Source organism: Orycteropus afer, unplaced genomic scaffold, assembly GCF_000298275.1.
Source record: "Orycteropus afer afer isolate SDZICR_OR568_19922 unplaced genomic scaffold, OryAfe1.0 scaffold00488, whole genome shotgun sequence".
Taxonomy (NCBI): domain Eukaryota; kingdom Metazoa; phylum Chordata; class Mammalia; order Tubulidentata; family Orycteropodidae; genus Orycteropus; species Orycteropus afer.
The window spans coordinates 1134734-1160106 of record NW_006922075.1 but is presented as its reverse complement, the minus strand read 5'-3'; the positions used below and the strand labels follow the sequence as shown (position 1 = coordinate 1160106).

Below are 25373 nucleotides of genomic sequence, written 5' to 3'. Positions count from 1 at the left end.
CCTGTAACACAGGTACTCAGTGAGCATGTGTTATATAAACTGATAAAATGCTAAGAATGGAAGATGGAAACACCCACCTAATTGTCCTGAGGGCAGTTAAGAGCCTAGGTAAAGAATGCACAACTCCATTTACAGGCAAATTACATGGGCAAAGGTCAGCCCCTCCTTCGGTTTAAAAGAGCTAGGGGCAGGGCCTAACAAGGAAGTGGCTCTCCTTGCGTAAATTTCATTTCAGTTTTAGTCCTAATCCTGGAGAGGTGGCACCCAGATGGAATCCTGAATTCACCTATGCCTTTCTAAATGAGAAGCCAAGAAGACCTTTTCAAAGTTTCCTCTTAAATGCTGTGGAGAGAGACTCAGGTATAGAAATGTCCTTATTACCACTCTGGCCTGAAGCAGAAACCACTAACCATTTGGAGACCAGGTAACCCCAGGAGGCACCTGTGTCAGACATTCAGAGGAGGAGACAGCAATGTAACTGGGAGAGCTACCTACTGGGTCTATTTAAAAAGTTATTATCATGCAAGTTTCAGAATATAAAAGGACAGCCAAGAATCCAGTTTACTGGGGTTTAAAGAAAGGGAAAGAAAAGCTAGTTGGGTTTCTCTTTCATTTCTCTTTTGCTACTGAGGGTTTTGGACAGCTCAGTTAAGAACATACCACTGGTCAGATCAATTTTATAATTTTGCATTAGTTTCTCATTGTGTATATGACTAGGTTTGTGATGCCATGTCAATTGCTCAGTGTGGAACCAAGCTGAAGACTGTGGTGAACTAATTGCCTCCCCTATACCAGGGATAGAGCTGAGGAGGGACAGAAGGAAGTTCCTGGGTTTAACCTACAACCCCAACCTGTGCTTATGAGAACTCTGGCTCTCAGCCTCAAAAAGTCTAGTCCTGGCAAGCCCTGTAGTCTTCCTTGAGTACAAGACTCAGGTAACGTGGGAAAACCCTTCTCTTCTATAGAAATCCACCACCACCCCAAGAATTAGTTGCCTGCTTCCTCTGTACTATAATTAAAGCCTTAGTCTTTCTGTTTAATATGACCTAAGGAGTCCTTAGTGGTGCAAATGATTAGGCTGCTAACCAAAGGTTAGAAGTTTGAGTTCATCAAAAGGCACCTCAGCAGAAAGGCCTGGCTATCTACTTCTGAAAAAGTAGCTATTGAAAACCCTATGGAGCACTATTCTACTATAACACACATGGGTCACCAGGAGTCAGAATTGACTCAGCAGCAACTGGTTTGACCATGACTACTATATTTGTGTAAATAATGTGTGTGCATATAGCATACATACTGTGCATAGGAAACAAGGGTGCAGCCACGTGGAACCTGCATAATGTGTGCATCATTTGTGAAATTAAGACCTTGGTTCACCCTTAGTATTGTTTAAAAAGAAAAAAAAAGCAGGTCCTCAGATAAACTTTTAAAAAATTTTTTTAAAAATGAAAATTTATTCTATATGCATACAGGGAGACCGTTTTGTTTCTAAAAACCAAATGGCTCAATGCAGGCTAGTTACAGGGACTCTTGGAGGTCAGCTGAGATCTGGTTACAAGATTTCTGTGGCCCCCATTCATTTGAAATTGCCTGAAGTTAACTTCTTTGTAGAAATAAACTTTAATCCGCTTCGCAGCTATCACAATTGTCTTATCCCAGAGGGGGTTTGTGATTTTATGATTACCTGTCTCCACATTATATTCTTTCATCTGTTTTTGGATGCATTTTCAATCGGACAGTGACCTCTGTGAATGTGCCCAATACGGTGGGAGGAGTCTGTCCATTCCTGTTCCTCGGTTTCTCTCTTTTAACAGGATTAAACAGCATATGCTACTTGGAGGTAAGAGCCAGGGGAGAAGGAAGGAAGACGTTGAAGGATCTATCGTTAGAAGAAGGGACTGACTCTGAAGGGCATAGGGCTTGAGGTAACCAGACCAAGTTTTGCTTATATTTTGGTCTAGGAAACTTCTTGGGGGTGAGAGTCTACACTCTTGAGTAACACTCAGGCCACATCTATGTCTCAAGAGCAAATAGGAGTAAGCTGTTGGTTTAGTTACACCTGTTGCCAGTGGGCTCGCCATGCTGAGACCCGGACACCTAGGACATGCTGGGCAAAGTGACCCAAGTCTAAGCCTACCAGTAAAATCAATTGCTATTGCATTGTCGATCCTGATTCATGGCGGCCCACGTGTATCAGAATAGAGCTGTACTCCAGGGAATTTTCAGTGGCTGACTTTTTGGAAGTAGATTGTCAGGCCTTCTGAGGCACCTCTGGATGAACTCAAAGGCCAGCCTGTTAGTCAGCCACCAATTGCTTAACTGTTTGTGCCACCCAGGGATGCCCCAGTGTACGTGTGACTTCAGGTGTTCTTTGGGCAGCCTCCTGTGTCGAATTTTGTGAAGTACGCACTGCTGTTGTTTCCTCTGTATGTCAGAGAAGAGGAAATGAAATCTAACCCCAAGAAATGAATCTGCAAAGCTTGAGAAGTCCCAAATGTATGTTTGGTGACAACGGGAATTTAGGTGCTCCCTGCAGGTGAGCCCCTCGCAGCTGAGCACGCATCTCCCTCGGTCGTGCTCTCTGCCACGCTCCCAAAGGCCAGGTTGGGCAGGAACCTGGAGGCCATTTGTGGTGGGAGAGGAAGGAGGAGCACTTGGTACTGGTGGTGGGGCGGGGAAGGAAAAGAGGCAAATAAAAGAAAGAAGTCTGGCCATCTTAGTTTTGAGAGCATAGGTTGGCAATAGCTTGTTATGTTGCTAAGTGCCGTTGAGTTGGCGCCAACTCCCAGCAGCACTGTGTACAACAGAACGAAGCATTGCCTGGCCACATGCCAGCCTCATCATTGTTGCCATGCTTGAGCCCACCATTGCAGCCACTGTGTCAGTCCATCTCGTTGAGGGTCTTTCTCTTTTTCACTGACCCTCTACTTTACCAAATATGATATCCTGTCCAGGGACTGGTCCCTTCTGACAACATGACCAAAGTGCAGGACACAAGTCTGGCCATTCTTCCTTCTAAGGAGGATTCTGGATGTGCTTCTTCCAAGACAGATTTGTTCGTTCTTCTGGCGGTCTGTAGTATTTTCAATATTCTTTAACAAAACCACAATTCAAATGCATCAATTCTTCTTTGGTCTTCCTTATACACTGTCCAGCTTTCACATGCATAGGAAGTGATTGAAAATACCATGGCTTGGGTCAGGTGCACCTTAGTCTTCAAAGTGGAATCTTTGCTCTTTAACGCTCTAACGAGGTCTTTTGCAGCATATTTGCCCATGCAATACATCATCTGACTTCTTGATTACTTCTTCTGTGGGTTTTGATTGTGGATCCAAGTAGAATGAAACCCTTGACAACTTCAATATTTTCTCCATTTATTGTCATGTGGCTTATTTGTCCGATTGTGGGGACTTCCAGTTATGTTGAAGTGTAATCTAAACTGAAGGCTGTAGTCTGAACTTCATCAGAAGGTTCTTCAACTTTACTTTTTTGGTTACAGATAAGGAGAAAGTATGTAAACAACTGGGTGGTAAAAATAACCTCGTGTCAACTGAGTCATTGAATTAGAATAAGCCTCACAGGTCTGTCCTGGGAGAACTGAATTCTCTCTTCCAGGCTCTGGACCAGCACTCAGGGGGCCACACCCAGGGTGGCCCCTTTTGCTGTTCGCTGCCTTAAAGTTGCCCTGACTCATGGTGACCCGTGCACAACAAAGTGAAGCACTGGTTGTGGATCATACCTTTGTGACCAATCCATAGGGCTTTCATTGGTGGATTTTCTGAAGCAGATTGCCAGGCCTTTCTTTCGAGTCTGAGTCTGGAAGCTCCACTGATACCTGTTAGCATCATAGCCACACATAGCCCCCACTATGGCAGATGAGGGTGACTGTGCAGGAAGTACATTGACTGAGAGTCAAACCCAGGTCTCCCGCCCTGCTACTCAGCCTCTGCTGCTCCCTCAAGGAGCCATTCGAGCTTCTATAGACTCAGAAGTTGGGCTTTTACTTTCAACAAGAATAGCTGAGAGCAGAAAGGATCTCTAACATGTGATAAACCAACTCACTACTGCTTTAAAGTAAGATTTACCTATAAGTTTAACAGTACAAACACACTCACTGCCATCTAGTCGATTCCAACTCATAGGGATCTCCATTGGGTTTCCAAGGCTGTAAATCTTTTGGAAGCAGACTGCCTCATCTTTCTTCTGTAGAACAGCCTGTGGGGTTTGAACCACTGACCTTTTGGTTAGCAGCCAAAATGCCTTAACCACTACACCACCAGAGCTCCTTAAGTCTAACAATAAACCAAAAAACTAAACTCACTGCCGTCAAGTCGATCCTGACTCATAGGGATCCACCTTGGGTTTCCAAGGTGGTACCTCTATGGAAGTAGATAGCCCCACCTTCCTTCCGAGGAGTGGCTGGTGGGTTTGAACCGCCAGCCTTCTGGTTAGCAGTCAAGTGCCTTAGGCACTATGCTACCAGAGCTCCCACACAGCCCTTCTGTGTGTTAGAAAGACCAATACAAGTACTAAAATTATGGGATGGATGGTTTCATCTTTATTTCTATACAGTACTGGATAGATTTAATAAATGATTTTGTTCAATTTCCCTTGTTTAAACTATCATGAAATAACTTCTCTTCTGGTTTCCTGATAGGAAAAAAAAAAAAAAAACATATGGAAATTTCTTCTGAAGTGTATTATCATGGATTCAGAGAAGAGGTCACCTTCCTGTCCAAGGATGTAGTCCCATTAGTGTTTCTGGCTATACTTTTTTCTGAGCTGCCCAATTTAAAAGGAAGCTTTGAATTAAGAGCTTCATAAATCCTTCCCTGAAAGATTCCAGCTCTGGTCTCACTTCTGCGCTCACTGGTGCACGTAGTTCTGACCACATAACCCCACTGTAGCCTTACCCTCTGGCTCCTTCTCTTGTTTGTCTCAGTTTTCTCAGTCTTGACCCTTGATCGATTTTACTCACTCATACTTGTATCAGGTCTCAATACTTTTCAAAAACCTCTCCCTGCAGCCCCTCCCTTCCTCCCTCCCATCAGAACACACCTAGCCAGGGCCATTGCTTTCTTGGAGCCTGGACAAGGAGCAGGTCCTCAGAACAGTTTCTTTAGGCCAGTGTGAGCCTCTCCCAAATAAAGGAGAGGAAATAAGAATCATCTACAGGACTGCAGAGGATATATTTCAGCCCCTCCACCTCCTTGAAATAAGGAGCTCTGGTGGTGTAGTGGTTCAGGCACTTGGCTGCTAACCAAAAGGTTAGTGGTTCAAACCCATCAGCTTCTCCAAGGAAGAAAGATGAGGCAGTCTACTTGCGTAAAGATTTACAGCCTTGGAAACCCAACAGGAGTCACTGTGAGTCAGAATCAATTTGATGGCAGTGAGTTTGGTTTTTTAGTTTGTACCTCCTTCAAATAGGAGAAACAGAAGGAAAAGTCAGAGAATATCCTAAGTCTGGGTCACTATGAGTTGGGTCTGACTCGATGGTACATAACAATAACAACAACAACATTCCTCCCCTATGTCCCCATACCTGTCTTCATCTCTGTTAGAGCTCTTAACTCACTCTTTTTGATGTTATCTATACACGTGCCTTTCTTCCCCAACCCTATCAGACTATGAACATTTAGAAAACACCTTGGCTCTTCTATGTCTGATTAACTCCTGCTGCCCAGCATAAACAAAGTAGGTTCCCAATCATTGTTTATGAAGTTTTGACCCCCAGCTCTCCTAACCTACAAAAAGCAACTTTTCTACAAGTAGGACATGGTGTGAATTTTATTGTTACAGATCCACCATGAGCACCACCCATGAATGTGACCTGGAAGAAATCCCCCTGGATGATGATGACTCAAACAGCATAGAATTCAAAATACTAGCCTTTTATGCCAAACACCACGTCTTCAAGAACACCTCTGCTGGCGTCTCACCAAAGCTGTTGAGAACAAGAAGTTTGTCCCAGAAGGGCTTGGGGAATTGGTCAGCAAATGACTCGTGGGCACAGGCATCAAGGCCTTCCAGAAGTTCCCAATCAGCTGAGAAACGTGTTGCCAAGAAAAAGTCTTCTTGGAGAGCATTATTTGGAGGAGGAGAGAAGGAGGAAGATTCTACGGAGGTCCTTGCTCAGGGTCCAACAGAATGGCAGGGTGGTTCTCACAGTCAGCATTGGTCTAGATCCCTTTCTAATGTGGAACAACGCATAGAACCAGAAGGTAGGCTTTTGGAAATGCTTTCTATCACCCATCCAAGTGTCTCCCTTCTTGGTGCACAGTATTTGATTTCCTAGTGTGTGGCCTTAGGCAGGACACTCATTGTGTCTTAGCTTTTCTATTTATTAATTTTCAGTAATAGTTGCTCTACTTTTCTCAAGATTGAGCAGAAAGGAAGATGTTGGCAGTGAAGGGACTGATTTTCGGTGTGTAAACTTGCTGCCCCAATTCCTAATCTTCCGTGTAAAGAAAAAGACAGGTTTAGGCTTCTAGTCTTTCAGAGGGAAGTCAGCTCACCTCTGGGTCTCTGCATTTCTGTCTGAACACTTAGAATATTCCCATTCTCCCTACCCCTTAGGGTTGATGGAAGATCAAAGAGATATATGCAAAAATACTTTTAAAACCCAATTTAAAAGAAAACAACTGAGGAACATTTTGACAAAATCTTCACCACCACCCCCAAATAAATTGAACTTTGTGAAAATGAAACATTTTTACAACAGGCTGGGACTTGTCCTCTGCCCACAGATTTTGGCAGACACATCATCCACCTCAACAATGCCCAGTGCCTGGATGCATAGATTTGAAAAGGAAGCTCCTCTCTGTAGCATTTGTTCAGCCTGAATAACTTGTCAATAATCAGTCAACAGGTGGCAGTAATGCTTCAATTTAAAAATGTGCTGATTCTGGCTTACTTGGAGAATCAAACCATACATGGACAACTTTAGATCATTCACTACAATCAAGGAGACTTCCATTTCCCATTAGATTTAGGGACTTGTAGAACAGGAGGAGTTAGGGATTATCTGGGACCTTATTGCACAGATAATGTAAGGAAACGAGAATCCCCCAGGATAGAGTTCAGAGGACGGGTATTCTTTCTGTTGTCTCTGTCCCCAACCAGTTTTCCTTTGCCTATCAGATAGCATCAACGCTGACAAGAAGGGAATTTTCTCTTTTTAAAAATTAAAATATTCAAGACAGAAATCTTAACCAGAGCAATTCATCTGGGTCAAAATGTGATTTCTTATAGTTTTTTTTTTTTTTCCCCAGCACCTATTTATTTCATCTGTGTCCCTTGCTCAATGACCATAACCTCATAGGGATCAATAAACTATACACACATGTTAAGCAAATTGGGTCCTTCTGTATCTGCCACTGGTCTTGTGGTTGCCCTGCCACATGGTGAGGTGGTGGTGTTGAGGAATGACAGCCTTGGGGGTCTTTATCTGCCTGTTTCGCATGTAAGATGGGTGCAGTGTGACTTCTGGAGGAGGAGTCATACTCTGATCACCCTAGCCAGGCTGCTTAAGACAGCAGAGGGAGCAGATGTAAGCTCTTCTTTTCTGGTTCCTGCAGGCACTGCAAGGGAAGGTTCTCATTGGCTTTGGCAACCAGTTTCTTGCCATTTCTTTGCTAGGGGCTATAGTGGCTAAGGCACTTGACTGCTAACCAGAAGCCTGGCGGTTCAAACCCACCAGCCGCTCCTGGGAAGGGAGATGGGGCAATCTACTTCCATAGTGATACTGCCTCAGAAACCCAAGGAGGGGTTGCTATGAGTCGGGTCCGACTTGATGGCACATAACAACAACAACAACAACATTGGTGGCCAGTGTTCGAGATGAGGCTGATTGGACTGAAATAAGGTGGTTTAAAAGTGGAAAGTACATCTGATTTGATTGTTAAAATGAGAAGGAAAGACAGTCCTCCTTTTCCTTCTTATTCACTCCTCTGTTTTGGAGTACTGCTTTTTAAGCCGGAAGTCCACTTCAGGAAGATTTTATAGAAAACATTATCTCCCATGGCCTTTCAGTGACTATCCAGAGGGATGGAGAGAGGACACTGACACTTATGCTGTGAAGAGACCAAAGGAAAGAGGATCAGACACCACCTTGACAGCTCAGTAGCACGTCAGGGCCTGTGTTTCATGTGATACCGTTCCTCCCAGGACCTGGATTGTGCCTCTCTCATCCATCATGATTTAAAAAGCCCATGAGTTCCCCTGAGCGGGCCAACCCTCTAGCCCAAATTTCACTCCATTATTTTCTTTGTCTTGTGAATTAAATAGTGTCATTCTTTAAACATTATGTGAAACCCAACTGCTCTATACAGTATCGACAGCAGAGCTTGCAAAATTTTCTAAAAGTTAAGAACAAATCAATAATAACCTAACTGCTGGTTGAACAATAATTTTAAACAACCCAGCAATACCATCTGAGTAATGCTGTCCCACTGCACCCAGTCCCCTAAGCAGAGGCAAAGCTAACCTGCCTTCTTAGGCTACAACATTCAGGAAACTAATGCCATTTAAACCCTCATGTCCCCTAATGCTTTGTTTTGTAATGATGTGTGGGCAAATACATGACCTAACTCTTTTCCTGGATTATAAATTCTTGAAGGCAGTAGATTAGTTACACTTATGCATCTTTGTTTACCCAGGAAGTATTAGCTCTCTATGAGTTTATGAGCAAAGGGAGTTAGGTGTTTACTTAATAGGGAACTTGGGTAAGGAATATGAACTGAGAGCAGGGATATTTCTCTTTCTTCACTGACCAACTCCCAAAGGCTTGTCAAATTTTTGAATGCCCTCCTGTGCACACAGGGGCCAGCTCGCTGAGGTATAAAAGATGTTCAAAAAGAAGAATAAAAATAAAAGCATAATGAGCATTCCTTCAACCAAAGAACTAAGCACTCCCTTTTGTCTTTCTTCCCTTGCAAAGGGGAAAGGGGACCCTAATTTTGCAAGACTTCAAAAAGAGGGTGCAGAAGGGCAATTGTTTCAAGGTGACAATCATTCCTCTGTGTGCTCCTCCCCCAACCCAGACTCTGCCAGGCAACTGCCAGTCCTAACTGAAGAATGACGCCCCTCACCCCCCACTCTTGGGCAATTTCCTCTCATTCTGGGCCGGGTCTTTTCATTGAGAGCAACTGTGCATACCAATAAGCCAGACAGGGAAGTTCTTCTGGAAAGGGTCTCTCTCAGCACCATTTTTATCTTGTTTCAGCTGTGAACCCCAAAGTCATTTCCATTTCCAGCCGAGTTGCTGAAATTGTTCATTCCTGGCCACCACCGGAAGAGAGCCACACCCAGGGAGCAAGCTCCCTGTTCAAAGGGAAGGTCCAACGTCAGGGTTTCTCCTACCAGGCCCAAGGCTGCCAGCCTAGGCGTGCAAGTGCTAAGAAAGGTAATCTTCTCTTCTTAATGTTTGCATTGGGTTGAGTATTTATGAGGCAGAGATATATGAGTATTTCTGAATTTATTCAGCTTATGGCTCTGCTACTGGGGCATCTCTGCTGAGCTGGACTAAGGGCATGACAGCAGCATGCTAAGGGCACTGAGCTCCAGTCTGAGATGTCAGCTCGAGCAAAACAAGAAGCCTGCATCCTTATGTTGAACCAATACACCAACCTCACTAAGACCAGAAGGAAGTCTTCTGCTGAGGGAGAGGCAAAAACAGAAAGCTTGCATTCAGCCTTGTCCACACGGGGAAATGCAATATTAGATTTGATCACGTTACCAATGGCCATGGTCTAGTTTGCTCTTGGGAGTGCATTGAGTCACTGGAGCATCAACCCAGGGATTCATAATATTGCTTTGAGCTCCCATGAAAAAGCAGGGAGTTATCAGGCACCAGGTCTGATGTAGAACATGAAGTAGGACTGAGGAGTAGTGGCCAGACTGGGTTAGTTTTCACTACAACTACAGCACTAGTTAGGAATATGGATCCCATGAGGCTTGTGGGAACTCTGGTCTATGAGGGGAGAATTGAAAGGGGAAAGACCAGAGGAGAGCCTCAGTTTTGTTCCCTAACTAATGTTCTGCAGTGTGGTGGTTTGGAGAGCTCAGAGCCTCACTCTTGGCTCTATCCTCAAACTCAGGTGCAAGATGTGGGGCCAAGATGGCTCCTGGGTTTGCAGCACCCCCAGAGCACATGGCAAAATTTCTCTCTGAAGGCACTGGTGTCTCTCACCTCCTGAAACAGGGTGGTGGTCTTGCTTATCCCCTGCTGTGCTGTTGGGGTCAGTTCCTGAGGGCACCACAAGCTGACGTAGATGCTTAGATAGCAAAAGTGTGAGGAGTTGTAGGAGAAGAGGATTTTTCTGAATCTGGTTTTGGAAAAACCTCCCATTCTTTTTGCTATCACGTGTGTCTGGGAACAATACCCCTAAATCAAACTAAAGCTGAGGCTCTTATTCTCTGTGCACATGAGAAATGGAGGCAGCTGTTGGAGCCACTTTCCCAGAGAAAGGTAGCCCCAGAGCTATGGAAACACCAGTTCTTTCTTCTCTCAAGTGACTTGAGTTTCAGTCTTCCCCCTTAGCTCTGCCTTTGCCCTCCCTTAGACCTTCTTGGGACTTGCTAGATTAATTCACTAGCCTCTCATCCCCTCTTCTATGGGATAAACACTATGATTTCAGAGATTATGCCATAAAAAAGAAATGCTGTTTCCTCAGTAACTGTCTTTCCTCTGTTTGGATTCTTTTCTATAGAAAGGATCATTTTCATCCTGTTTACTTGTTAGCAAGTTTTGGGACAAGAAAAATAATATTCCCCCTCTTCTGTTCCAACATCTACACCACATGCCAGCTGTAGCTGTCTTCTTTCCATCTGCCATTTTGGCTTCTGGGAGAATTTATTAACTTTGTTTATTTGTACCCCACCTTTGTTTTAAAAACATGGCAGACAAGGAAATGTAAATTTTAGTAAGATGAAATAAAATCAAATTTGAGAGACAATGTAAGAAAGAAAACAAGACTAGGAAAATAAAATGGGGTTAGGAATGAGGTTAATTCTTGAAACACAATCCAGAAAGACTATATGCCTTCTTAGACGTGGGCCACAAATTTGGCTCTACACTCTCACAGCTAACACAAAGAGGCGAATGTGATCAAATGTGTGATTTCTGGTGTCTGTGAGGAGAAAAAGCACCAATTGCTCAGGGAGGTTTCTCTTAATTATCTTCATAGACAGGCTCATGTGTAGTGGACCTGATGTCTAACATTCTTAGTATAAATACAGAGATGAATTTCACAGTGAGAATTGAGGGTCCAAGCAAAGAATAGAGGAAGAGGAGAAAAGAAAGAAGAGGATTGTGGGAGAGGGTGTCTGGAATGGTTGGTGCCTGATCAGAAGAGATGAGGTAAGATTGAAGGGGCTAAGAGTTAGAAAGCACAGTTCTTCCTCCGTCCCAAATGAGGCCACTAGTGTTGCCACTGGAAAAACTTAAGATTATTTTTTTCCTTTCTTAAAAGAAATAACTGGAATTTTCCCCTGACAGATGATGAAGAACAAATAATAGCCAAAATTGTTGAGTTGCTGAAATATTCAGGGGATCAGATGGAAAGAGAGGTATGAAGCTTCTTAAACTAATATGATTTCTTTCTGTGCCCATGCACTGATCCACGAGGATGGAATTATATTCCAGGTTGCAACCTAATTCCTTTTCAAAGTTCTGGTTTCCACTTAGTCCTAAATTTTATTTCCTTTGGAGTCAAAATTCTTCATGCTGGCAGTATCTCAAAAATGAATCACTTTGGAAAACATAAGTAAATCTTCTGGGGCCTCCTTGGAATTTTTGGAAACTAAAAAAGTAACTTTGTTATTGTAAGAAAAGACACCAGTACATTAAAAATTGCTGAACAGTATTATTAATCTAGTTCCCCATGTAACTGATCCTTAGTGAAGTTTAGACTTCTGCATTTGCCCTACAGCCTGGATATCTGTGTCCCATGGTTGCTCAAAGGCTGGAGTCTTTCTGAGATAATCTCCCCCTGCAGTTGCTAAAGAGAGCTCCAGTGGCCCAGTGGTTAAAGTATTTGGCTGCTAACCAAAAGGTCGGTAGTTTGAACCCACCAACCACTCCACAGGAGAAAGATGAGTCAGTCTGCTTCTGTAAAGATTTCCAGCCTCGAAAGCCCTGTGGGGCAGTTCTACTCTGTCCTGTAGGGTTGCTACGAGTTGAAATTGACTCAATTGCAGTGGGTTTGGTTTTTTGGGATTTGCTGAACTGTTGCCTGCTTGAGTTCTCTCTCAGTAACTCTCTCAGCCAGAGAAGTGGGTTAGTCAGACAACTTTTAGATTTCCTGCCATTTGGAAGGTGAGGCCCTTCCTGCCAATCAGAAGATAAATGGTGGGAGAATTGCTGCCAGACAAAGAGTTGCTGACCCGGCCCTCACTGTGGCCAGAAGTGGTGCTGTGGTTGAGACAAGAACACCTTCAGTCAGGCCACCCTGGCTGTCACCCATGGGCTACTGAGTAGTCTCTGTTGTGGTGGTTGTCAGCTGCCACAGGGTTGGCCGCCAACAACACAGTGACTTCATGCACATGGAACAAAACACTGCTTGGTCCTGTACCATTCCCATGATCAGTTGTAGATCAAACCATTGTGGTTTATAAAGTTTTTCACTGACTCATTTTTCACAAGTCATTTACCAGGCCTTTCTTCCTAATCCATTTTAATTTGGAAGCTCTGCTGAGATGTGTTCAGTATAATGGCAACACGCAAATCTCCACAAACAGACAAGTGGTGGGTGTGCATGAGGACTATTGACTGGGAACCAACCCTAGTTCTCCTACATGGAAGAGAAAATTGTTCCACTGAACCACCAATGGTTCAACCCTGAGTAGTTTCTGGAATCTGTCAACTGGGTGCTGGTCTGTGGACTCATTTCCTTGTGTTTTCCTGGATCCATGGGGAGTCAAGCCCTATGGGACTTCTGCATGAGGGAAACAGCACTAACTAGCCAGTCACTCTACCACAGTCACAGTATCCTCAGTGGCCCCTCTCTCTATAGCTCTGTCAGTCATGTACCTGAGGGTAGTGACCAGGAGGGTGATGGGCATGGCTGATGGTACAGAATAAGAACACCAGGAACATTCAATTTAAAAAAAGAAAAGAGAGTGTAAGACCTTTGAGGCCACAAGTGGAGGGTGGAGAGGGATGCAGAGAAAGCAGGAAATAGAACATGATACATGTTTTCAGGATAACTCTGTGTTTCTCCTAAACGAACATCAGTCAGTAGTTATGAAGCAATTGATTTCTCCTCAATGCAAAAAATGAACGTTACAGCAGTCAGGGATGCCCTTCAGTGCCAAGGGCTGCCTTGTGAAGGAATAGTCTCCTTGCCACTAGAAGAATTTCAAACAAATGCCGGTAAAACAGTCAGCCGTTGAGTATCTGAACTGGGAGGGATCTATTAGATGTCTTCCAGGGTTCAAGAGATATTTCCCATTCCTCTCCACAAGTCACCACTTTACAAAACCTCACCTTACTAGATACCCTCTTAAGAGATGTTTTATATTACTTATGTAGAAAATGTGGAACGGCTCTGGTAGGAACACACCATAGGTCTGACCTGTGATATGTGGGGTGTGAGTCTTCACCACAGGGTAGGAGAGTAACAATGAGGAGAGGGAACTTATTCCCTGGCTGCAGTGTACCCTCAAAGCCACTCAACCCCAAGAGCCCTTGAAGGCTCATAGCCTAGTCCTACATCCCTGGGGATTCCCAAGAGCCAGGCGCAATGAGAGAAAAAGGAAAGGGGAAAACAAGCTCACTGGAAGGTGTTTCTTTCTGGTTCAGGCATCCAGCTGCCTGCTCTGGTTTTGAGCCTAGCTCTTTCAAGTGGGTCTCTGAAAATGAGTAAGAGGAGTCCATTCCTGGTGTGGAGGCTGCTAGTCATTCCTGTTTCAGATTTATTATTCCGATCGGACCCTTGTATCTTATGGAAGTTGGGAGGTAAGCCTGGCTCAGATAAAGGACACTGAGCAGCCACCAAAATCTCATAGTCTCCGAGTCATCCTCAAACTATCCCATTTAGAGACAGTGTTTATTGGAAACCTGCTTAGCTTATTATCCCTCAAGAACAGAACTAAAGGATTTTGAAATAAACATTTAGGCCTTGCTCATTAAAAATTTCCTCTTTTCTCATTGCAACCATTAAGTTAATAGATGTTGCAAGGATGATTTTAAATGAGGCTGATATATACCTTTAAGGACATAAAAAACAAAAAGCCAAACCAGTTGCTATGAAGTCAATTTCAAGTCGTGGCAACCCCGTGTGTACTGGAGTAGAGCTGTGCTCTATAGGTTTCGTGGTTGTTGTTGAGATTATATACAGCAAAACATACACCAATCCAACCATTTCTACATGTACAACTCAGTGATATTGATTACATTCTTTGAGTTGTACAAGATTCTCACCCTTCGTACTGAGTTGTTCCTCCGCCATTAACATAAACTCCCTGTCCCGTCAGGTTCCTATCTAATCATGCCAGTTGCTGTTGTCACTTTGATCCCATACACATAGTTCTTTAAGAGCACAGTACTCAAGGCAGGCATTCTTTACTGGTTAAGCTAAAGTACTGTTTGGTTTTAAGAAGACTTCAGGGGATACTGTTGGTTTAAGTTTTAAAGATTATTTCAGGTCAATAGTTTCAGTGGTTCATCCAGACCCCATGGCTTCAGAATGTCTAAGTCCATGAGAATTTGCAGTTCTCTTCTGCATTTTCCCATTTCGATGAGAGCTCTTCTATAGAATCTTTGATCAAAATATTCAGTGATGGTAGCTGGACACCATCCAGTTCTGGTCTCATGGTCTCATGGAGGCAGGCAATTAGCCACACATTCCATATCTTCCTCCTCTTCCTGACTCCTTCTTCCTCTGTTACTGCAGATGAATAGAGATCAATTGTCATGCCTTGGATGGCCCTTGCAAGCTTTTAAGACCCAGGGCACTATGTAACTAGGAGGTAGAATAGAAGCACTAAACACTTTATTAGGCCAATTAACTGGGATGTCTCATGAAACCATGACCCGAAACCTCCAAACCAAGGAAGCAAATCCCATGAAGTCTCCCCCACCCCCCAATTTATTTATTTATTTATAATTTTTATTGTGATTTGGGTGAAATTTACAGAACAAATTCATTTTCCATACAGCAGATCATATACATTTTGTTGCACGACATTGACTGCAATTCCCCACAATGTAACAGCTCTCTTCCCACTTCCTCCCCATAGTTACCTCTATCCATTACACAAGTTTTGTCATATCTTGCGTGGCCACTTGCAAGCTTTTGAGACCCAAGGTACTATATAACTGTCTATCACACACATTTTACCAATTCAGTTTTTTACAGGTTTACAAATTACTGACAGACTCATAATAATCAGCTGTGCAACCCTATCCATAATCAATGCAATTTTTCCATCACTGTTAACACCATTCCCCTCTTCTTTTTTTAATTTAAAATTGTGTTATTAACCAATTTTTAAAATTATTATTTATTTAATATTTTTAAAAAGAAATTTTTATTGTGATTTGGGTGAAAGTTTACAGAGCAAATTCACTTTCCATGCAGCAGCTTGCATACACTTTGTCTCAAGATATTGACTGCAGTCTCCCACAATGCAACAGCTACCCCCCACCTCTTCCCCATAGTTACCTCTTCCCTGTGTCCTTCCCTCCAATGCATTCCTGCCCCCTGAGCTGTCTCCCTGTACATACACAGCCTGTCTGTTGTCCCATGATTTATCTCTCCAAGGCATATACCTACCTAATGTAAATGTTCAGCTCATATGCCTGTCTTTTGTTTGGCTGGAAGCCACAGGAGTGGGTTCAATTCCAGACCTGAATGCCAGCTGGGGCCCATAGTCTCAGTGGTTCCATCAGGCTCTATCAGACCAGCAAAACTGGTCCCTTTTCTTTCTTCCTTTTTTTTAAATGATTTTGAGTTTTATTCCACATTGTTCTCCTACTCTGTCCAGGATGTCCTACATAGATCCCCCTCCGAGTGGTTGACAGTGGTAACCGGGCACCATCTAGTTCTTCTGGTCTCATAGTCGTATAGGCTGAGAATCTCATGGTGTGCAAATCGCTTGGACTAATTGTTTCCACGTGTCTTTAGTTTTCTTCATTCTTCTTTGCTCTGGATGAGGAGAGACCCATCATTGCATCTAGATGGCCTCTTGAAAGCTTTTAAGATCCCAGTCGCTACTCACCAGAGTAGGTTATGGAACAATGTTTTTGTGTAATATGTTATGCCAATTGAGCTTGATTATGCCCCCTGTGACTATGGTCCCGAGCCCACAGGTCCAACTACTCGTAGGGGTAGCTGGCTGTGGCCAAGAAGTGACTACAACTTCATCCTTTGTCAGTGCTACTATATACCTGGGAATTCTTACAGAACATACAAATACAAAAGTAGAAACATTGTCTGCCAACCCTGTACATGGTCATGGGCACACTCCTCCCTGCATAGACATACCTAATCGTTCAGCCTGTCCACCCATCTATCCATCCATATACCCATGTTTGCCTAACTAACAATGCAGTACTGTATGTACAAAAGTGTTCATCTTTGTTGTCTGTACCTCCCATGCAATCTCTATGTCTTCCTCTTCCTCAATGCCACCATGTTGATCACTCACATTTGGTACATTGCCCTTCTGTTCACCCAAGTCAATACTTGTCTCTACCTTTCTAACAGCGTTCCCTCCCCTCCCCTCCTACCTCTGGTAACCAACAAAGAAAATTTCCTTCCATATATAAATCTTCTTTGACTTTTTACAATAATGGACTAATACAATATTTGTCCTTCTGCAACTGACTTATTTCACTCAGCATAATGTCCTCCAAGTTCATCCACTTTATGCGGTGTTTTGCAGATCCTACGTTGTTCTTTAAGGTTGCATAGTATTCCATTGTGTGTATGTACCATAGTTTGGTTATCCATTCTTCTGTTGATGGGCACCTAGGTTGTTTCCATCTTTTGGCTATTGTAAATATTGCTGTGATGAACATGGGTGTGCATATATCTGTTCTTTTCCTGGCTCTCACTTCTTTAGGATATATACCTAGTAATGAAATGGCTAGGTCAAACGGTATTTCTAATTCCAACTTTTTAAGGAATCGCCATACTGCTTTCCACAATGATTGTACCATTTTACAGTCCCACCAGCAGTGTATGAAAGTCCCAATCTCTCTGCATCCTCACCAGCATTTGTTATTTTCTGTCTTGTTGAACTTTGCTACTAGTACTGGGGCAAGATGGTATCTCATTGTTGTTTTGATTTGCATCTCTCTAATAGCTAATGATCGTGAGCATTTCTTCATATGTTTGTTGGCTGGCTGAATATCCTCTTTGGTGAAGTGTCTATTCATGTCTTCTGCCCATTTTTAAATTGGATCATTTGTCTTTTTGTTGTTGAGGTTTAGGAGTGTTCTATCAATCCCAGAGATAAGTCCTTTCTCAGATAGGTCATTGCCGAATATTTTTTTCCCAATCTGTAGGTTTTCTTTTGACTCATTTGAAGAAGTCTTTGGAACCACATAAAAATTTAATTTTCAGAAGGTCACATTCATTGTTTCTCTTCTGTTGTTTGTGCAGTTTGGGTGATGCTTGATAGTCTTTTATGCCATATATTAGGGCCCCTAAATTTGCCCCTAGTTTTTTGTTAGGGAACTTTATAGTTTTAGGTTTCACATTTGAGTCTTTGATCCATCTGGAGTTAGTTTTTGTATAAGGTGTGAGGTACGGGATCTTGTTTCATTTTTCTGCAAATGGATACCCAGTTGTGCCAGCACCATTACCACCCCCTTTCCCTGCTCCCTCTCACCCCTGGCAGCCACTAACAAACTTTGGTCTCTATACATTTGCCTTTTCTTTTCATATGCATGAGATTATACAATATTTATCTTTTTGTGATTGACTTATTTCACTCAATATAATGTTTTCAAGCTCCATCATTATTGTAACCAGACTTCTTGTTTCTTCTACTCCAAAAAAACAAACCAAACTCACTGCCACTGAGTTGGTTCTGACTCATAGTGACCCCTCCTTGGGTTTCTGAGGAGGTATCTCTAATGGAAGTAGTTGCTCAACCTTCCTTCCAAGGAGTGGCTGGTGGGTTTGAACTGCCAGCCTTCTGGTTAGTAGGCAAATGCCTTAGGCACTACGCCACCAGAGCTCAAAACTTTTATTAGGTCTTATTTATTTATTTTGTCTTCTGCATATTGTACTTTTGTTATTAGATAATCCACTGTTAAAGGCTAAAGCCAGCAGCAGTGGCCCTTCATTTTCTTGTAAGAATTTTGTGGTTGTAGTTTGCACATTTAGGTCCTCAGTCCATTTTGAATTTGTTTTTTGCATGTGGTGTGAGGCATGGATCCTGTTTCATTTTTCTGCATGGGAAATCCAGTTTTCCCAACACTATTTATTGAAGAGACTCTTCTTTCTCCATCAAATGAACTTAGCACCCTTGTCAAAAATCAACTGACCATAGCCATATGGGTTTATTTCTGGATTCTAAATTCTATTCCATTGGGCTAAGTGTCTATTGTTGTGCTAGTACCAGGCCGTTTTGATTTCTGTAGCTGAATAATATTTTTTAAAATCAGGAAGCCTGAGTCCTCCCACTTTGTTCTTCTCTTTCAGATTGCTTTGGCTATTTGAGGCTTCTTGCCATTCCACATAAATTTGAGGGTTGGCTTTTCCATTTTCTATAGGGTTTTCAGGGACTGATTTTTTTAAAGTAGATCACTAGACCTTTATTCCAAGGTGGTTGTTGTTGTTGTTATGTGCCATCAAGTCGTCTCCAACTCATAGGCGACCCCTCCTTGGGTTTCCAAGGCAGTATACGGAAGTAGATTGCCCAACCTTCCTTCCGAGGAGTGGCTGGTGGGTTTGGACCACCAACCATCTGGTTAGCAGTCAAGTGCACTACGCCACCAGAGCTCCCTTCTTCTACGGTACTGTGGGTGAATTTCAACCTTCAAGCTTTTCAATTAGCAGCTGAATGCTTAACAATTTTTACCACCCAGGGACTCCTTAATTACATAAACCATGGATTTTTCAAAAGAAACAGACAGAGTTGATTTTTAAAAAATTGTGGTAGTCAAATGAGTAAAGCAGACAGATACCAGGTTCAAGAGAGGGGTGGGAGGTAAGATGATTGAGTAGAATAATGGAGAAGGAATCAAAGGATTGAGTGTTCTAAAAAGTGAGCATATGCACTTCTTAGAGTCTTTCCCTGACCCACTTGTGCTCTCACATCATCCTGAAAAATTACTAACATATAGAGAGTACCTCCTTCATGCCTGGCTCTATGCTAAGTGTTTTACTCAATTACTCTATAGTGTAGGTCCTGTAAAGGAGCCCTGGTGGAACAGTGGTTAAATGCTCAACTGTTAATGGAAGCTCAGTAGTTTGAATCCCCCAGCTGCTCCACAGAAGAAAGATGTAGTAGTCTGCTTGTGTAAAGATTACACCCTCAGAAACCTTGTGGGACAGTTCTACTCTGTCCTGTAGGGTCGCTATGAGTAGGAATCAACTTGTCAGCAACAGGTTTGCCTTGGTTATTGGTTCTATCATCATCCCAGCTTACAGATGACAAAACTGAGTCCAAGAGGTTAAGTAATTGCCCAAAATCGCACAGCTAATAAGAGGTGGGACAGGGGTTTTAGACAAGATGGTCTGACTTCTAGGCTCCTGCTTCTGTCTATTATCCCACCTCTAGCAAAGCATTTAGCACTATATTGCAATTGACACTAAACTCCCTCAGTCAGGGCTCGAGTCTCAATTATCTTTATATCCCCTCTGTCTAACACAGTATCTGCCCATTGTAAATGCTCATGAAATATTAGTTGAATGTTGAAAAGTTGTTCAACTTTGTCACTTATGTCCTCATGAAATGAATTCACAGAGCAAGTGTCTTATCAAGGTTCAGGTCACCAACACAACACACAGATCACACAGGAAGTGGAACAACACTTTCCTCACATAGAGAAGAGATAGAGTAAGGTCAACGTCAGCTGTGAGCACTGTTCTCCCCTCGCCAGTGAGTTGATTCCTCATGGCCAGTGCTGGACAACTGTCCTGGGCACATCCCCCTTGTGCCACAGGTAAGAGACCCTATTCTGTTTCTACTGGGAACAGATACAGAAGTGGCCTTGGCCAGGTGCTATCTGGTACTTGTGCATGAACAAGAGGTAGAGAAAGTTACTGCGAACATAGAACAGGGTGGAAGCCTTCTCTGATAAGCAGAAGTAACTGGGAACGAGAAATAGAGACATACTTGTGGGCTTGGGACCATAGTCGCAGGGGACATCAAGCTCAATTGGCATAACATACTACACAAAATATTGTTCTACCTCCTACTTTGGTGAGTAGTGACTGGGATCTTAAAAGCTTGCAAACAGCCGTCTAGATGCAATGATGGGTCTCTCCTCTTCCAGAGGAAAGAAGAATGAAGAAATCCAAAGATTCATGGAAACAATTAGTCTTCGTGACTGGTATACCATGCGATCCTCAGCCTATTGGCTATGAGACCAGAAGAACTAGATGGTGCCTGACTACCACAGGATCTGTGTAGGAGATCCTGGATAGAGAGGGAGAACAATGTGGAACAAAACTCAAAATCATTTGGGGAAAAAAGGGGGGGGAGGGACCAGGTTTGCTGGTCTGATAGAGCCTGATGGAACCACTGAGACTATGGTCCCTAGTGCCCTTCAGGTCTGGAATTGAACCCACACCTGTGGCTTCCAGCCAAACAAAAGACAGGCATATGAGTTGAACATTTACCTCAGGTAGATACACTCCTTGGAGAGATCAATCATGAGAGAATAGAAGGGCTGTTTGTGCACAGGGAGACAGTTCAGGGGGCAGGAGTGCATGGAGGGATGGACACAGGGAAGAGGTAACTATCAGGAGGAAGTGGGAGGGGAGCTGTTGCATTGGGGTACATTGTAGTTAATGTCATGAGACAATGTGTGTGTGAACTGCTATATGGAAAGTGAATTTGCTCTGTAAACTGTCAAAGAAAGACAAGAAAGAAAGAAAGAAATAGAGACCTAGTTCTCAGCCTCCTTATCAGAGAATGTTCTAGGCCCAAGACTCTGCTTAGGTGGCCCAGATGGGGGACACAGAGCCAGACCATTCTCCCAACAGCAGATATGCCTGGTCTAATTATGCAACGTTGGTGCCATGGTTGAGACTAGAATCCAGGGATTTCCACTGGGTATTCTAGTAGCCCACTGTTGAGCAAAAGAATGGCTTTCCATGTATGTCACTGGATCCAGCTGCTCTGCTGACTGTTTATCCTCTTGTACACAGTTGAAGAAAGAGAAGGCTTTGGTGAACATTTTCCAGGAAGGGCTGACCTACTCTGTCTTCAGGACCATCATAGACCAGTTTCTCAGGGGTGTGGACACCAGAGGAGAATCAGAAATCAAAGCTCAGGGCTTTAAGGCTGCCCTTGCAATAGACGTTGCCGCCAAGCTCACTGCTGTCGACAACCACCCCATGAACAGGGTACTGGGCTTTGGAACGAAGTACCTGAAAGAGAACTTCTCACCCTGGGTCCAGCAGCATGGTGGATGGGTAAGTGTATCCTAATCTTCCCAGAACTCAGAGGGAGATGGGATGGGAAGATTTTTTTTTTTAAGGAAACACATCTGTGTAACAGTTCTCATGGGATTAGGACACTTGAGTGGCAAGAGATATATCCCACTGATGGGAACATATTTTTAGTGATTATCTTTATCATCAATAAATATTTACTGAGCTCCCAAAGCGTACATGGGATATGTGTGTGGAGGAGAGGGGTTGGTCAGATGTAACAGGAAATGAGGAGATGCTGAGATATAAAATGTTTAGATAGATATAATTTCTGTTTGCACAGATTTTGCAGGCTACAGAAGTCTGGCGATGAGACAAGGGGAGGCAGACAGTTCCTTCCTCATACTCTTAGCTGCTGACAGGGTGTGTAGAGTAATTCTCATGCAGAAATTTAGCATCCATGGCATTTTGTCATTGCTGCTTTGACCCAGTCATTTGACCAGGACAATTTGATTCAAACTAAAAAGCAAGCAGTTAAATTTTCCTCACCAGCCACTCCGTGGAAGAAAGACTGGGCAATCTACTTCCGTAAAGATTTACTGCCTCAGAAACCCAATGGGGGTTGTTGCTATGAGTCAGAATGGACTCAATGGCAGTGGGTTAGGTTTAGTTTGGGATCAGGCAAAAAAGGCATCTTCACCTCCCTGACACACCTCAGCTTCAACCTCTACCCTATCTTTCTTCCTGTTCCTGAGATCTCCTTAAAACTGCCATGTTCAAGTGGCTGCATAAGGTCTCCCTTGTCAAAATGTTCTATCCCAGAGCTTTCAACCTCAGGTAGGCCCAGGGCATTGTCCATTCAAGCTGTTCCTCAGACAGGTCTTCATCCCACATGATCCTTAGTCTCTTTCCACTGGATTAGTCCAGGGGTCAGCAAGATGTTTGGCCAGAGTGCCCCTGAGGCCTTCAAAATAGGCTTGATCCCTTGGCTGCCAGAAGCAAAGTGTAGCTGATCTTCCCTAAGGGGCTATGAGGCCTGCAGTGGTCTTCAGTCATTGCCCATTGAGCCTACCTAGCGTTCTCTATTTTCCACTTTTATGTCTGATATCATAACAATGAAATGTCTGATGAGTGCTCTTAAAACCAAAAAACCCCAAAGTCACTGCCATCGAGTCCATTCTGACTCATAGTGACCCCCCAATGGGTTTCCGAGGCAGTAAATCTTTATGGAAGCAGATTGCCTCATCTTCCTTCTGGGGAGATGCTGGTGGGTTTAAACTACCAAACATCTGGTTAGCAGTCAAATGCCCTAGGCACTGCACAACCAGAACTCCTTAAGTATGTTCTTAACTATCCTGAATGCTCTTCTTGTTGTTATGTACCGTCAAGTCGGACCCCATTCATAGCGACCCCTCCTTGGGTTTCCGAGGCAGTATCACTACGGAAGTAGATTGCCCAACCTTCCTTCCGAGGAGTGGCTGGTGGGTTTGACCCTCCAGCCTTCTGGTTAGCAGTCAAGTGCCTTAGGCACTACGCTACCAGAGTTCCCTGAATGCTCTTAAGCATCCTAAATTCAAGCTTCCTTAGCGCCTTCAACATTTCAGTTCTATCCATCCTTCCTTCAGGTGGAGATGACACATATGCAACTCTGTGAATCACACACAGAACTGTATACCTTAAACAGGTTTGTTTTATGGAATGTTAATTACATTTCAATAAATTTGCTATAAAAATAGTGACTCTAATTCTTGTAATCAAATAAAAAGGAACAAATATAAATGTTTTCATTTATTTAATTTTTATTTGGCTGCCAGAGAGAACAGCAGTACCAATTAGAGAAAATAGGCTTTTTCAATAAAAATAATAAAAGGGATTTTTTTTCAAGGCTTTTGACTTTGATGGCACTAGTTCTTTATCTAGGAGCTCTGGTGGCATAGTCCCTAAGGCATCTGACTGCTAACCAGAAGGCTGGCGGTTCAAACCCACCAGCCACTTCTCGGAAGGAAGGTCGGGCAATCAATCTACTTCTGTAGTGATACCTCCCCAGAAACCCAAGGAGGGGTCATTATGAATTGGATCTGATTCAATGGCAGTGGGTTTGGGGTTAGTTATCTTTCCAATTCAAAATTTATTACTTTACTTTTCCACGTCATAAAACCTAATCTTAATGCTTGGACATAGTTAGGTTTAGTTTGGAGCATGTGACTAGAAATCAGGAGAGGGAGGAAAAAGAATCAAAGAGAAAGGGCTCTGTTCTGGTTACCCAGTGCCCCTCTGACAAAAATACACCACAAATGGTATGGCCTTAACAAACAGGAGTTTATTCTTACAATTTGGAGGCTTTAAGTCCAAGTTCAAAGTGCCAGGCTCTAGGGGCTGGGTAAAAGCTCCTCAACCTTGGGGTCCAGCTCTGCCTCCTGCTCCCAGGCCCACTGGAGCTAGAGGCGTTTCTTCTCTCAGACAGCAGCTGGCTGCTGAGGCTGAGAAGCCCCAACGTTGACAAGTGAAAAAGTACAGTCCCGATGTTACCAAACCACATGGCAGGCCATTAACTTAAGTCCATTGTAAGTCCCAAGGTTGGCAGAGCATAGCAGGCTGCTCAACAAAGACATGGCTACATGCAGGGTCCAAGCGTGTCCTAGGCTAGAGACCATTCCCCAAGGCTGCTGCTTATATACAGGAAACAGACCACATTCCCTAAGGCAGCTCCTCAGCTGCTCATAGTAGATTCTACCATGGAGTTGATTACCAGTCTCATCAGGGGGAATAACTACCATCAGCTCCCCACTCACTCAACCAGGTCCAGCCAAGTTGACACACAAACATAACCATCACAGGCTCATTTTTCCAAAGTGACAAAGAAAAGGTTGAAAAAAATAAAAGCAGTTGATAAAAGAATATTCATGGTAGTTATGAGCTATGAAAATCTGAAGGAAATGTGGATTGGGACTCTTGTTCAGTCTCCTTGAATAGTGAAGAAAGAAGACTGGGGCAGAGGGGGACGAGGGTAAGCCCCCAGGACCTTCATTGGGCCAAGGCACCTTGATAATGGCCCTCTGGAGTGTCCTTGAAATGGTGTAGAAGGAGGGGAAACTACCATGCACAAGCTTTCCAGAAACTCAGGTTTCCTAATGCTCTCCATGTTCCATATACATGCATCTAATCTTCCCAACTAAACAGCAAATTTGTGAGGGCAGATCATGTATTATATGCCTTTTTTAACCTCCCATAGCTCCTGTTACTTTTATATACATCCTAGATGTTCAGCTACTTCATGTAGAATAAGGAATAAATCAAACGGATGAACATTACTCCATCTACTAACCATGAGATTTTTTTTTTCTCCCCCAAATGGAATTTTATTTCTTCACCCCTTTCTTCACCCTGGAGTACTGTTCACATAGTTACTCTGCCATCCTGCGACCTCACGGGTTCTACAGCACTGTGAAAGGAAAGATGTTTGCAATCTCCGTAGCCATCAACCTTTCAGGACTGATTTTTATGAATTTTAAATAAAGCATCAAAGCCTTTTCCCATTCTTCAAGAAAAGATGCAGCCTGTTAGCCCTGGATGTGTAAAGTTCTTAGCTAATATTTTCCTTGCAGGCATACCAATGATGCCAGCCACCTTTCTAAGCCCTCCCCCAACTCTAACACAAGTCTCCAAGCCTTGAGTTGTTTCTGGAATAAAAGAGCAGTATTAGCAGGCATATGTTTTCACTTGACTAGTGAATCAAACTTGGAATTTTAAGAATCTATTTCTCTTTTCCCCCTGTAGGAAAAAGTACTTGGGATATCACATGAAGAAATAGACTGA

General features: G+C 43.3%; 1 protein-coding gene across 1 annotated transcript; it reads left to right on the top strand.

Moving 5' to 3' along the window:
• The first annotated feature begins 350 nt into the window (after positions 1–350).
• BCL2L14 (BCL2 like 14) lies at positions 351–25373 on the top strand. Its single transcript, XM_007955018.2, has 6 exons — positions 351–424; positions 5800–6221; positions 9224–9403; positions 11498–11568; positions 21333–21599; positions 25335–25373. Exons 1-6 carry the CDS (start codon positions 369–371, stop codon positions 25371–25373), a joined length of 1035 nt encoding a protein of 344 aa, XP_007953209.2. The 5' UTR covers positions 351–368.